The 14571-nt window shown below is 40.8% G+C and overlaps 1 protein-coding gene across 1 annotated transcript in view; it reads left to right on the forward strand.

The window, feature by feature from the left end:
* LOC144504451 (synaptotagmin-14-like) overlaps window positions 1–14571 on the forward strand; it is a 184793-nt gene that overhangs the window by 52096 nt on the left and 118126 nt on the right. The window contains exon 4 of the mRNA XM_078229730.1: window positions 5039–5260. Within this exon, the coding sequence (XP_078085856.1) occupies window positions 5039–5260 (222 nt within the window). The remainder of the gene's footprint in view (window positions 1–5038; window positions 5261–14571) is intronic.

The following is a 14571-nucleotide window of genomic DNA, read 5'->3' on the forward strand; positions in this document are numbered from 1 at the left end:
TTTTTGGAGACTTCTCAAACCTTGATTTTCAGATATGAGCAAGATTTTTCAAACGATTTAATTTTTGCATTCAATATAACTATAATGTCACTGGAATGTAAAATGTCAGTGGAAATTGATTTGAGAAAAATAACTTGAGCAATGTGATTGATTTGTGGCTGGTGGCTGCTCGTACCTGTTTGGAAATAAATTGAATGATTGAATTATTTGGTTTCATGTGAGCTCTTTATTTATGGTTACTGGCATTTACAATTGACAGCCCATTGTATCTGTCTACATTTGAGTTAATCAACACGGCTAACAGTATTTTTCATGCCATGGGGACTTTAATGTACATTTTATAGGTGATGTGTTTGTTATGTGCAATATTTTTAATTATGTATATTTGATTCCCTGAATTTTCTCTTTTGTACCCCTGACACCGAAGACCATAATCTTGCCAGGAAGGTCATCTTTTTCAAGATAGTATGTGAATTTCTCTGATCTATTCTTGAGAATGCTTCTGATCTCCACATGGGTTACCCTTTCAGTTCATCAAGTTATCAACATTTCGATCATTCCTTCTAAATTGCTCAACAGAGATCTCAAAGAACAAAGAGTATTTAATTTTCCTCTGGAGTACTCTACAACCACCCGATCTGAGCACTGATTTCAGCAGCTTCAACTTCAACCATTTCTCCAGTTTTTTCCTCAGTTTTCTCATTGATACATCACATTTTGCTCACATCTGTCTTTACTTAGCCTGCTTAATTTGATTTTGAATATAATCCAGCATTTTCACACCTTTCCAATTTGTTTAAAGAAGAAAATTTACAGGCTAATAAAGCAGTTTATTTGTGTGCATACTTATTGTCTGTTACTCACGTCTTCCATGTTGTTCTTAGCTTTGCTCTTTATTTTATTAAGTCCTATACAGGGACGCATCAATCTTCCCTTTCCAATTTTGATGCAGGATTTTACCTCAAATTTAACCTACCTTTGTCTTTTTAGATGCCGAGAGATCTCTTTATGTTTCCACATTTTGTACTTAAGACATTCTGTTATTTGTAGTTCCTTTTGTCTGCTAACACTACTTTGTGATAAACTTTTAAAGGGATTAAAAAGCTTACCAAATTGACACCCTCAAATTTTTGCATTGTCTTCACCCTAGAAAACTTATGATTTATCGAGTGTTGCATATTTAAAACAAACTCACTTCCCTAAAAAGCAATTGGGGGAGGCGTGAAATTTGGGGCTCAGAATGTTCATGTGAATCCTTGTGCACAGGTCACCACTCAAAGGGCAAACTATCAGATATTAGTAGATAACTGTCATACTTGCTATTTGTAATACATTTTGCAATCCTAGTTCAAGTGATATTCACTAAGAAAATACTATAGTACTTATGCAACCAATCAGTATTGATTTTTCCTTTGCTTCATGTTTTTGCTATTAAAAGCATGATTTTTTCTAAGGTGTTTTTCTAACCTTTCAGTTAAACCTCTGATCTTGAGTCTATAACACAGAGTAATTTAAGCAGCATATTACTGTTTGAATGTCATTCTCAAATTAATGATACCATTTCAGTCTTTAAGTTTTTAAAGATAGTCCCATTTGTCATTAATTACTAGTAACCACTATTCTTTTTAGTGGCAATAGAGCTACATGAGTTTAGAACAGAAACAGAAATCCACTGAATATGGATATCAAATAGGTATTAATGTCACTTTCTCAAATTACTCTGTAATTTGTGTCCTTTGATTCCTAGTTATCACTTAAGAGTAGAAATGACAAGCACTATTTAATCTTCACAGGGGGTAAAAGGTTTTTCATGCAGAAACAAATTTTTTTTAGTGTAACATTTGACATCAAATCCTGTTACATTGTGATAAATAATAGATTATTAATAAAGAACTGCATACTGTCGTCATAAATATATATATATAGGATGCATGTTACAGATTTGGCACATGAGGACTTTGACTTCTAAGACTACTCCAGTAGCAAGTATACCAGAATAATTACAATTCTGAGTGCTACTTCAAGAAAATATTAGGTGGCATTGTTTGCTACAATAAGGAACAAAATACAATTCATGCATGGTGTTGGTAACTTTTGAGGTAAACACACAAAGTAAAAAATGTGAAGTTCAATATAAACAAGAAAAACAAGCCCCTTCTTTCCACTGATCCTGTACAATTTGTGCTATCATGGACTCTGACTGACAAAAATAATCATCTACAAGGGATGACCAAGTCCAAAACTCTGAGATGAAAACTCTCTGTAAAGTCTTTTCACTAAACCTTTAAGGGAATGTACTGAAACTTCAGGGCACCATTCTAACATTACAATCTGCATTATTCAACCATAACTGGTTGTTTTCCAGGGATGTGGGAGACATTTTATCCTTGCATGTCTGGTGGAAAACTGGCAGGAATAGGTAGAACACTAGATTTACACCCACCTGATATTAAACTCCATTACTTTAATGAAGAGCAAAATCAGGCACAGTGCAAGACCAGCGTTGAACCCAATCTCACCAATTCCCACCTGGTCCATTGCCCCCCCCATATTTCAAGGGATCAGCACCATAGGAAGGATCCTGCTTTGTAAAGCACTTGTTTATCTATGAAGACACTGACCAGTGTCATTGACAATTTGCTTCCAAATTATTTTCTTGTTGAAAGAAATCAATTCATATAGTATTAACTTCTTTGGATGCATGTTTTTTCAAACCAATGAAACATTTCCTTGGGCACGGTATTTTCCTCTATCTAGTTTCACTTGAGGATTTTTAATTTTGTTATATTCAGTGAAATTCCTGTCTTTGCTAATTTTGCTGCAAGCGTATTTCACAATTTCATACCTGCATCTGCTTTATAGCGAAAACAGGAGCTTCATCCTCTTCAGGAAACCTGTTTATAAGGTGATCTATACTTTTAACAGTTTTTCCTTAAATTTAAGAACTTGCACTTATACAGCACCTTCCGTATCCTAAAAAGCATCCAACAACATTTTGTAATCAAGAAATTGGTTTTGAAGTGTTGTCAATTGTTATGCAGGCAAATGCAACAATAAGTTGTGCACCATACCATCCACAAACAATGGTCAGTTAACTTATTTTGATGGTCTAAATTGAGTGGTTATTGTCACCCAGGATAATCTACTCTTCTCCAAATGGTGCCATGTGATCCTAAACAAGTAGGTACGGCCTTTTTTTTTGAACATGTAGTTCAAAGGAAATCACTATCAATGATTTTACACGTCTTGTGTAGTTCTTGAAGTGTCTGCCTAAATGACATGCTCAAATTCCTGGAGGAATTTGAACCCACAACCTTCTTGTTTAAAGCATTGGAACAGGTGAATTTTAATTATTTTGCTTTCTATGTTCATCATACTAAAATATGTTAGTCACAGACTGTCCTTGTCATTATTCAAAAAATCCTTGTTCTACTTTTACTATGGCACTATTTAGAGATGATCGGGGAGTTCTCTTGATGTCGAGACAGTTCAGTTGTACAGATCATTGAATAGCAATTCGCCATTATTGAAAGAAAACTTTCTTAATTGTAATATTTTTAATTTGCATCATCTGACATCGAAATTAAAATAATGTTATTTATGGGTTGTTAATTGTCTTTAATTAGTTAACTGTACAGCATTTTGAGGTTAATTCTCAATCTAAATTTTTGATGATATGCTGGTGACAAAGAATCTTATCCACTGTCTGCACATATTGTCATATTATAAAATCTCTGCTTGTGAATTTTTATCCATGTGGACAATTGTGGACAATGCACCTGCAATTTCCTGATTACCATCGGCAATGGGCAAGGTTCCTTACCATTAATCAAATGATTGCAGTTCTGACGATGCTGTTCAGCATTCACCAGCACGTTAAGTGCGTAAATGTTTAATGACAATTTTGAGTCAAGAACAATGAAGAAAACAACATAAAAGTGCACACTTTTTTATTGCTGTTTCTGATCTGCACATTTGAGAGGAGAGTTTGGGAAGCTGTTTAATGAAATAAAAACAGGAAATGCTGGAACCACTCAGCACGTTAGATAATATCCATGGAGAGATTGAAACAGTTGCCATTTCAGATTGATGACCTTTCACCAGAATGTTCATAAGGGAATACAAAGATGAGAATTTTAAATTTGAGGCACTGGGGAACAGGAGCCAATGTAAGTTCGTGACAAAGAGATGATGGTGAGTGAGATTAGAAAGTAGGCGGAAATGTTTTGAATGAGTTGAATCTTTTGGAACGTGGGATGTGAGGTTGACGAGGAGATCATTGGAAGAGTTTGAGTCTGGAGGTGACAAATGCATGGACTGAGGCTTTGGCAGCACTTTGTCTGAGCAGGGATGAAGGCAAGCAATGTTATGAAAATGGAAGTAGGTAGTCTTAGTAATGTCGAGAAGATGGAATCAAAACCTCAACTTGGGCCAAATAGGACACTGAAGATGAGAACAGTCGATTTCAACTTGAGACCATGGCTCAGAAGGAGGTGGAATTAATGGCAAGGATACAGAGTTTGTGGCTTGATAGCTGAAGATGATGCTTCAGTCTTCCCAAACTTTAACTGGTGAAAGTTGGAACTCATTCAGAATAGAATGTCACAATAGCACATGATAGTATAGAAATAGTGGAGCTGACCAGCAAAATGGTTGAGAGTATGGCACCTCATGCCATGTCTTTAGATGATGTCACTGAGGAATAGGAGGAATTTGCTGTATTTGCAGCCATTTTTCCAGGGTTTCTGCAGCTCATCTATTGAAGTTATAACAAATGAGCAAAGGAATCCCATGGAAATTCACTTCCAATATATTCCTAATCAAAGCCACAAATATGATTATTGTTATTAGTGTCTGAAGTATTTCTCAAATGAGCTAATCAAATCTGTTAAAAAGATGCATTAAAAAAACAAATGGGATAACACCTTGAGACATTAAATAACAAATATCATAATAGGCAGATGACTTATTCTTCTTCATCATTCTGATGTGTCTGGGGTTGGTGTCTGATGCTTACTGTCATTGTTGTGTTGACCAGATAACAGCTATGGTGATGGAGACCACCATGGTTCCTCATCAGACAGTGAAGATGAGGTGCTTGGCAAATACCACGAGGCATTGTCCAAAACACAGATCGCCTCTGGTGCAGCATCAGACAGCAGACACCATCAGAAAGGGTACATGTGGGAATCCAGACTCAAATATAGTCCTCTATCAGCAGAATATGATGGATACAGCAGTGAGGCATCTGCAGATGAAGGTAAGATGATTTCACACAGCTCTAGCTAAAACTGAAAATGCTATGGATATTGAGATATTACCTGCTTCAGGTGCAATTTTCTACTCATGATCAGCCAAGTGTAGAACACCTGCAGTTACCTAACGCAAATGATGACTAGGTTTCTTATTGTATAACTCAGTTATATTATATATGTGCCAAATGTATATTATTTCGCTACAAATTACTTTTCCATCTCTATAAAGAATGAAAGCAAAATTGACCTGTGCATCGGTGTGTGATATTAGTTAATATTAGCTACTGTTTATTTAAAAATATGTATATATAATGCACTTTTACATATGTAAAATATATTATACATACAATGATATCCTATACATATTTTGTTAATGACATTTAAAAATAATGCTTATTTTATATTTCTATTACTTTTTAAACTGGTTCCTTCTCATATAGCACTTAAAATGTTTGGTATTTCTTTTTTGAGGAATGCTTTGTGGTAAATTATTAGACATGAAGTGTATTTAATAAAACTTATTCTGTCTGAATCAGAATTGCGATTATAAAGTTACTTTGATTGAATCAGTGCTAATTTAAATTTAGAGAACTAATTTGTGACTTTTCAGATTTTAGTGAGTAATCCTGCACCTTTGTTCAGCAACTTTAACCTTAATAGGAACTTGATAGTGGGAATCAGACAGGCAGGGCTCAAGACAGTTGGTAAACTGAGCTGTTATTAGTAGGAGAGGCCCAGGTTATTTTAGCTCCTGGTCCTCATTTGTATGATGTATAGTTGCCAGGCTGAAACCTGTGGGAAGTGGCTGTTGACCAGCAGTCAGGAGTGCTCTGTTTGGTTAGTTGAGACCACTGCGAGGAACTAAAGGAATAGTTCCAGGTGATCAGGTGAGTTGTAGGAATGGAGTTTTTGGGGAAGTGGGGTGAGGTCTGGGTGGGAGGTGGGCCTAATGATCAGCAGAGACCTAAACTTCTGTTGTGGCCCAGATGATCATCCTTGCTCCTCCTAGCCACACAAGGACAGTAGAAAAATGTTAGTTAAATGTGCATCTTTGACCTCTCTTGACTCTGGCTCCTCATTCTGCCAGTCTAATCTGATAGGAAAGCCACAAATGCTTCACTGCTTGGGCCCTTGGGTAAAATAACTGTTGAGTCCAATTTTGTCACCTGATTTCGATCTGCAGACTTAAAGAAGCATCCCACCTATTTTTGCAGAGAGTAGGGCATTGGAGAGCAAGTGCACCAGATGATTTTAACTGTTCAGCTGTCTGGTTTGCACCAGACTGGGTTTAAATTAATCAGATTGTAGAATCATGTAGCATTGAAAGAGGCCATTTGGCTTCTTGTGAAAATGCTGGCTGTTTGAAAGCATGGTCCAATTAGCCCCTCTTCCCTACATTTCCTCAGGGCCTGTCTTTTTTTTTCTTTTTAAGTATATATCCAGTTACGTTTTGGAATTTCTGCTTTTTGATTCCCATCTTCAATTTCATTATGAGGGATTAAGGAGAGATTAAATCCAAAACATAGAATGTGCTTTTGATTTAGTCCTTTTTATGTTTCTAGTTCCATGTTCAGTGAAATAGTAAACATTACTTGTATCGAATCAAAAAAAAATTACAGCACCATAGGAGGCCATTTAACTAATTTCTGTATTAATTCATTGGCGTCACTGGCTAGGCCAACATTTTGTAGCTTGTCCTTAGTTGCCCTTGAGAAGGTGGTGGTGAGCCACCTTCTTGAACCGCTGCAGTCCATGTACTGTAGGTACATCCCTAACAGTAGGTACTGTTAGGGAGGGAGTTCCAGGATTTTGACCCAGCAGCAGTGAAGGTACGGCAATGTATTTCCAAATCAAGATGGTGTGTGGTTTGGAGGGAATTTGCAGATAATGGTGCTCCAAGCCCCTGCTGTCCTCTTGTCCTTTTAGATAGTAGAGGTCTTGAGTTTGGAAGGTGTTGTTGAAGAAGGCTTGGTGAGTTGCTGCAGTGCATCTTGTACACATTGCAGCTATTGTGCATCAGTCGTGAAGGGATTGAATGTTTAATATGAGGGATTGGGTGCTGCTGAAGCGAATTGCTTTGTCCTGGACGATATTGAGCTTCTTGAGTGTTGTTGGAGCTGCACTTAAACCAGGTAAATGGAGAAAATTCCATCACACTATTGACTTGTACCTCATAGATGGTGAGCCAGCTTTGGGGAGTCGGGAGGCGAGTTACTCGCTGCAGAATTCCAAGCCTCTGACCTGCTCTTGTAGCCACAATATTTATATGGCTAGTCCAGTTCAGTTGCTGGTCAGTAGTGTCCCCCCAAAATGTTGATGGTGGAGGATTCAACTATGGCAATGCCGTTGAACATCACGAGGAGATGATTGTAGTAGAAGGATATGCTACCTAAAAGGTTGACATGGAACTGAGTACAGTATTGTCCATGTGATGATGTAAGAAGGCACATCACCTAGAGCTAAGGTCAGTCTAGAGATTGGTAGCAACATGTAAGGATCTAGCATGGGGTCATCTCCATATCTTTACCCTCTACCATAAATATGTACAAAGCTCAGTTATGTTAATAAATACTACTTTAAAACTTCAACAAGATTGTTGCATGGTGTCCAAGCAGTACACGTCTCAAGTAATGACAACAGAATAGATCATGGTGGCGGCAGGGGATAAAAATCCACATCCTTTCTAAAAGACTGAAGAACTCCCAAGAAAAGAGCACCAGCAACGATTCTGCACTGAAAAAATCTCACTCGAGAAGCAAGATGCTGAAAAATATCAGCTGAGAAGTTCCAGAAACATGAGAGTTTGGCAGCAGAAAAAGGCAGAGGTTAAGTTCAAGTAAAAGTCTCCACTGAATTCCTGTGGAAGATCAGCTTCAACAAAGCAGAACCAACAGCCAGCAGCCTGCAGGATGAGATAACATCCTTTTAAAGTTCCAGGCGAGCCAGACCTGTGAACCATTAAAAAAATTAATTCCAGTCAGGCAGAAACTCCGTTGTGCATTTTGTCCCTAGCCTGAACTCCAACTCGGTGTCCTCCCCATGTGGCATCCTGAGTACGGAGCATAACAAAAGGAAAGAAAAACAAAATAAAAGGAAGAACTTGGAGGAAGTTTTCTAAAAAAAAGAAAATTGGGTGCCTTGCAAATCTTCGGACTCCCGGCCAGTGAGAAATCTGTCCTCCTGACCCATCCCAACCCGCAGCATGATGCTGTGACTAAAACAACCCTTAGCAGCAACCCAGTCCACTGCCATTTTGAGGTTTCTTCTTACCCAGTAAACCCCTGTTGCATGTGAAAATCCTGTCTTTATCCATACAGAAATACAACGTGGTGTTCAAGCAGTATACATCATGGGTAACACCAACAACACATCAGGGATCATTGCCTGGCACTTGTGTGTGTGGTACGAATGTTACTTCCCGCTTAACAAACTGAATGTTGTCAAGGTCTTGTTGCACATGGACAAGGAATGCTTTAGTATCTGGAGTCATGATTGGTACTGAATACTAATCATTAGTGAACAGCCCCACTTTTGATCTTATGATGGAAGGAACATCAATGATGAAGCAGCTTAAAATGGTTTGGCCTAGGACACAACCCTAAGGAACTCCTGCAGATATGTCCTGGGAGAGTTTCCTGGGAATGGAAAGTTTTACTCCTGATTCTCAATGGTTCAATTTTGCCAAATTCTGCCTTGATACCAAGGACAGTCACTTTCACCTCATCTCTTTGTCACTCACTATTAATCCCTCATCGTGAAATTGAAGATGGTGATCAAACAGAGGAAATTCCAAAAGCTAATTGAATATACATGCTTGAAAATAGAAAAAGATACAGGCTGTGAGGAAAAGTAGAGGAGTGGAAATAAAAGAGAAAATTCTGGAAAATCTCAGCAGATCTGATAGCATTTGCCGAGAGAGAATCAGAGGTTTTGAGTCTGTATGAGTCTTCAGAGCTGAAGAGAAGTAAAAATGTGGGCCGGGATTCTCCCAAAAAAATTCTAAGTCCCTAATTTGTGGGAAAATGGGAATAACTCCCACTGTTTTTTTCAGCGTGATTTCCAGAGCGAACCTCCGACACACTGTGCATCACAGAGTACCCTAGTGGGATTCCCTCTGAAAATCAGGGGACGGAGCTTATTCCCACACAAGAGGCTGGCAGCATAGTGCTGAGTGGGCCATTACGCATGCGCCGATCTTCAGCACGGAGATCAGCGCATGCGCAGTGACATCCCGTTGGCGGCCTCCCGATCGCTGGCCAGCCCCGCAACCTACCCATCACTGACCTTGCAGAGCCCCCCACCCCCCCTAGATTGCTGGACCTCGCCGGGGCAAGCCCCGATGTCCCTCTCCCCAGCCAGTCCTAATCTACTGATTTCTGCTGCTACCCTCCCGGCAGCCCCAACCCTCTTCCCTCTCTCTGTCTGTGACCCCTGTGCAAAGTGGCAGTAGGACCCTGCTGATCACCCACCCAATAGGCCCCCCCCTCTGCCTCCACTCCCTTGGCACTGCCTGATGCCTGGTGGGCAGTGCCAAGGTGCCCTTTGGGCAGTGCCAGTTTTCCCTTTGGGTAGTGCCCGACCGACATCCCCACTTTGACCTCCTGGGGGGGCCTCAATGGCCTTTGTTCTCCCCAGCGGGGTCGCCCATCTTTTCCCCGTTAGTGGGGAGCAGTTGTAAATCCCACTGGAGTGAACCACTCCCCGTGGTGGGGGAGACGCTAATGGGCCCAGAGAATTCAGTCCCAGGCCTGCTAATGAAATTTAAATCCTGATTTTCATATGGTAATCAGCCGTGCCAATTTCCGGCACAGAGCTGATTGCTCTGGAAATCTTAGCCATGAAGACTCGCTGAGGCTGTGGCGCCCCGTGGGAAGCCCACAAAATGGCCTCCGCTGATATCTCCCAGCGCAACAGGCTAGGAGAATCGCCCCTGTGATGGTTTTATACTGTTGAAGATGGGGTGGAGCAAAATAGAAGGTCAGGGAAAGGTGGGAGCTAAGTAGTGAATTGACAAAAATATCATGGACATAAGACAAAGAGAATTTTAATGGTAGTGCTAAAGATTAAAGAAGGTGCTAATAAAGGTGCATAAAGATTAGATAGCAGAATGCATTAGTAGCAGAACAAAATTCAGCAATCTGTGAAAGCAAACATAAGAACAAGTTACAGATGTTCCTGTGGTAGGAGGGGAGTTGGGGGAAAAAAATGCTCAAAAGACAATTGAAATAGAGAGTTTATGGTCTGAAATTGTTGAAATCAGTGTTAAGTCCAGAAGGCATTAAGTGCCCAATCAAAGATGAGGTGCTATTTCTCCATCCTGCATTGGGCTTCACTGGAAGTGGAAATATGGGCATAAAAACAAGACGGTGAGTTGAAATGGTAAGCAACAGGAAGGTCGAAGTCATGCTTGTGGACTGAGTGAAGATGTTCTGCAAAGCGGTCATCCAATCTGCACTTAGTCTCCCCAATGTAGCAGAGACTGCGATGTGAACAGCAAATACAGTGGACTAAATTAAAGGAGATGCAAGTAAATCATTGTTTCACCTGAAAAGAATGTTTGGATGGTGACCAAGGAGGAGCTGAAGCGGAAGGTGTTACATCTTCTGTGATTGCCTGGGAAGGTGCTGTGGGAAGGGAACGAAGAGTTGGGGCTGATAGAGGAGTGGACCAGGGTGTCACAGAGTGAACAGTCCCTATGGAATGCTGACGGGGTTGTTGAGAGGAAGCTATGTTTGGTTGTGGCATCATGCTGGAATTGGCAGTAATGGTGGAGGATGATCCTTTGAATGCAGAAGCTGTTTGGGTGAGAAGTGAGGACAATGGGGACCCTATCAGAGGAGACAGGGCAGAAGTGCAGGAGATAGGTTGGACACAGTTGAGGGCCCAGTCAACCACAGTGGACAGGGGAAACTTTGGCTCCGGAAAAAGGAAGACAGTTAGGGAGTGGGACTAATTGGTTAGCTCTTTCGAAGATTCAGATGGACACAAGGAGCTAAACGGCCCCCTTTGATTACAAAGAGATAAGGTCCCTTAGGTCTTTTGTCCATGTTTGAACCAAGGCTGTACTGAGGTCAGGAGCCGATGGCCCTGGCAAAACCCAAACTGAACATTGGTGAACAGGTTCTTGTGTAGGTGTTGCTTGATAGCATTGTTGATAACACCTTCTGTAACTTTGCAGATGATTGGGAGTAGACTGAGGGGTCGATAATTGGCGGGATTGGTTTCGCTCTGCTTTTTATGGACAGGACATACCTAGGCGATTTTGCCACATTGTCAGGTAGATGCCATTGTTGTAGCCATGCAGGAACAGCTTGGTTAGAGACAGGAATAGTTCTGGAGCACAAGTCTTCAATTCTACTGCCAAGATGTCAGGGTTCATAGACTTTGCAGTATCTAGTGCCTTCAGCCATTTTGTATCTCACATGGAGTGAATCAAATTGGCTGAAGATTGGCATTTGTGATTCTGAGGATCTCAGGAGACAGCTGAGATGAATTGTCCATTCAACACTTCTGGATCAAGATGGTAGCAAATGTTTCAGCCTTGTCTTATGCTCTCTGATATGCTGGGCTTCCTCATCTTTGAGGATGGGTATGTTTGTGGAGCTTCCTTCTCTGGTTAATTGTTTAATTGCGTATCGCCATTCAAGACTGGATATAGCAGAATTGCAGGACTTTGATCTGATCTATTGCTTGTGGGATCACTTAGGTCATCTATTGTATATTGCTTCCACTGTTAGGCATTATTATGTTGTCCATTGCTTCAGCGGAACAGCTCTCCCAATTTTGGCACAAGCCGCCAGATCTTATTAAAATTCTTGCCGTGTCCACTTGGCGATCCCCCACAATTTTCAGAACTGTGCATTCCCTTGCCACGTTTGCCCTTTCCAGATATATTCTTCACACTTCTCCTGACTGAAATCCATTTGCTACTTTTCTGCCTACCTGACCAATCCATTGACATCTTCACGCAGCCTTTAGCTTTCTTTCCCACTATCAACCACACAACCAATATCTGCAAACTTTTTAATCATGCCTCCTAAATTTGTATCTAAATTAATGATGTGTACCACAAAAAGGAAAGGACTCAGTGCTAAGCCCTGTGGAACTCCACTGGGAACAGCCATCCAGTCACTAAAACACCTTTTGACCATTTTCTTTGCTTTCTGCTGTTGAGCCAGTTTTGAATCCAACTTGCCATTTTGCTTTGGATACCATTGACATTTACTTTTATGAACAGTGTGCCATGTGGGACTTTGTCAAAAACCTTGCTAAAACCTATTTAGATAATAATCATAATCAAAAGTTTATTTATTTAAGAATCAACTTCTGTAGCAACCGGGGACTGAATTGAGGTGAGTTTGTAATCAGTATTTCCAATTGAAAATACTGATTTGGCTCCATCTCAAATCTGTCTTGCTTAGAATAATTGAGCTGAACTGCTTTGGTGAGTTACTGTAGTGCATCTTGTAAATGCACCTAATAGTTGAAGGGAGGTGGCTGAAGTAATATGTAGACAAATTTGGGAATTGAGGAAAATAACATAGAATAATAATCATGGGGGATTTCAACTACCCTGATATTAATTGGGCAGAAGAGGGAAGTAAAGGGGATAAAGGAATGGAGATTCCACAATGTTTACGGCAACAGGTCAAACATGGGCAATAAAACCTTCTACTGATTACCACCTAATATACCTCTGCAACTGGTGTTTGCGATCTCCCCATGTTGAACATTTTTGCAAGCAGCAAGCAGAGGGTAGCATAGGCACAGAACTTACATGGGTGGAAGATTTTAATACCCATCACCCAGAGTGATTTATTAACACAAAGGATACACCTGCCAAACTGGGCCTGTGGCAGTTGGTGCGGAGTCAACAAGAGGGAAAACCTACTTGACGCCATCCTCACCATTGTACCTGTAACAGATACATGTCTATGATAGTATTGGCAGGGATGACCACTTCATACTTCTTGTGGAGATAAAATCCCATCTTCACACTAAGAATACCATCCATCATTTTCTGTAAGAGTATGACCATGCTAACTATGATAGATTCACAACAGATCTCGCAACTCAAAACTGGGCATCCATGAGGGACATTGGCAGCAGTAGAATTATTTCAACCACAATCTGCAATCTCATGGTCCATGATATTCTTCACTCTGCCATTATCATCAAGCCAGGTGAATGAATCTTGGTACAATGAGGAGTGCAGGAACAGCACTAAGCTTACCCAAAAATGAAGCCCCTTGCTTTGTTGCTGTCAATCTAGATCTAATGTAGGAAGTCGTGAGGGAGAGAAGAGAAGTCCTTTTCTGGAGGATGATAAAAGGAGTCTACCTCATGGTGCAGTAGAGGCACATCTCTGTTCAGCACCATCTCCATGTATCTTCTCTTCCTCCTCCTCTCTCATCTCCTGCTTCTGCTCCTGTTTGGAAGAGCTGTCCCCTTCCAGGGCCTCATGTGTCAAGGCCCACATTATGGAGAGCACCACCACAATGACTGATACCCATGCAAGAGGGTATTGAAGGGTGCCAACTGACTGGTCCAGGAACTGGAATTTCATCTTCAGAAGCCCGATGGTCTCCTTAGTGGTTATCCTGCTGAACTGGTGGCATTCATTGTATCACCCTGTGCCTCTGATGGTGGCCCTGTAGATGTCTTCAAGGGATATCCTCTTCCCCTAATGTCCATCCACATACTTCGGGGGTTGAGGCAGCCTGGACTGGTTGAGGATGAAGCAGTTGTGGCAACTGGCAAGAAAATGAGCGCACACATGGAGGAAGCTCATAAATCTGAGTGGGCATTTACTGGGTTCTTTGATGGCCACATGGGTGCAATCACTGATCCCTCTGCCGGGGGGGGGGGGAGGGGGGGGGGGTGAAAATCCAGCAATAGTGATGAGAGTGCTGACCGTGGTGATTATTCACTTTTTCATATTTAGCTGATGCTTTGGATTGGTTTTCCTGAGGCAGCCAGCAATGCCTTGAAGGAAGCATTTGGTCCCTTATTTGCATGTGCAAAGTTTCTATTGTCTGCTTTTTTTTTAACCTTAAGATGAAAGACATCAAATATGGTATAGGATGTAATTCTGACCAAGTGTGTGCACAATTCCTGCCCTCCTCTTTGGAGCCCCCCCTTTTTAGTTAACCATGTAGCAAATGGAAACCGGCGTTATTTGGTCCAATTTGAATTGTTTAAAAAACAGATGGTGAGAGTGGGGTTTTGTATGATTTCCTCCTGTGTGAATAATTCAGTTTGAGTTGAGTAGTTTTCCTGATCCATGTGTAATTTATGATACGGAAAGAAACATGAC

This window comes from Mustelus asterias, chromosome 15 (genome assembly GCF_964213995.1).
Source record: "Mustelus asterias chromosome 15, sMusAst1.hap1.1, whole genome shotgun sequence".
Classification (NCBI taxonomy): domain Eukaryota; kingdom Metazoa; phylum Chordata; class Chondrichthyes; order Carcharhiniformes; family Triakidae; genus Mustelus; species Mustelus asterias.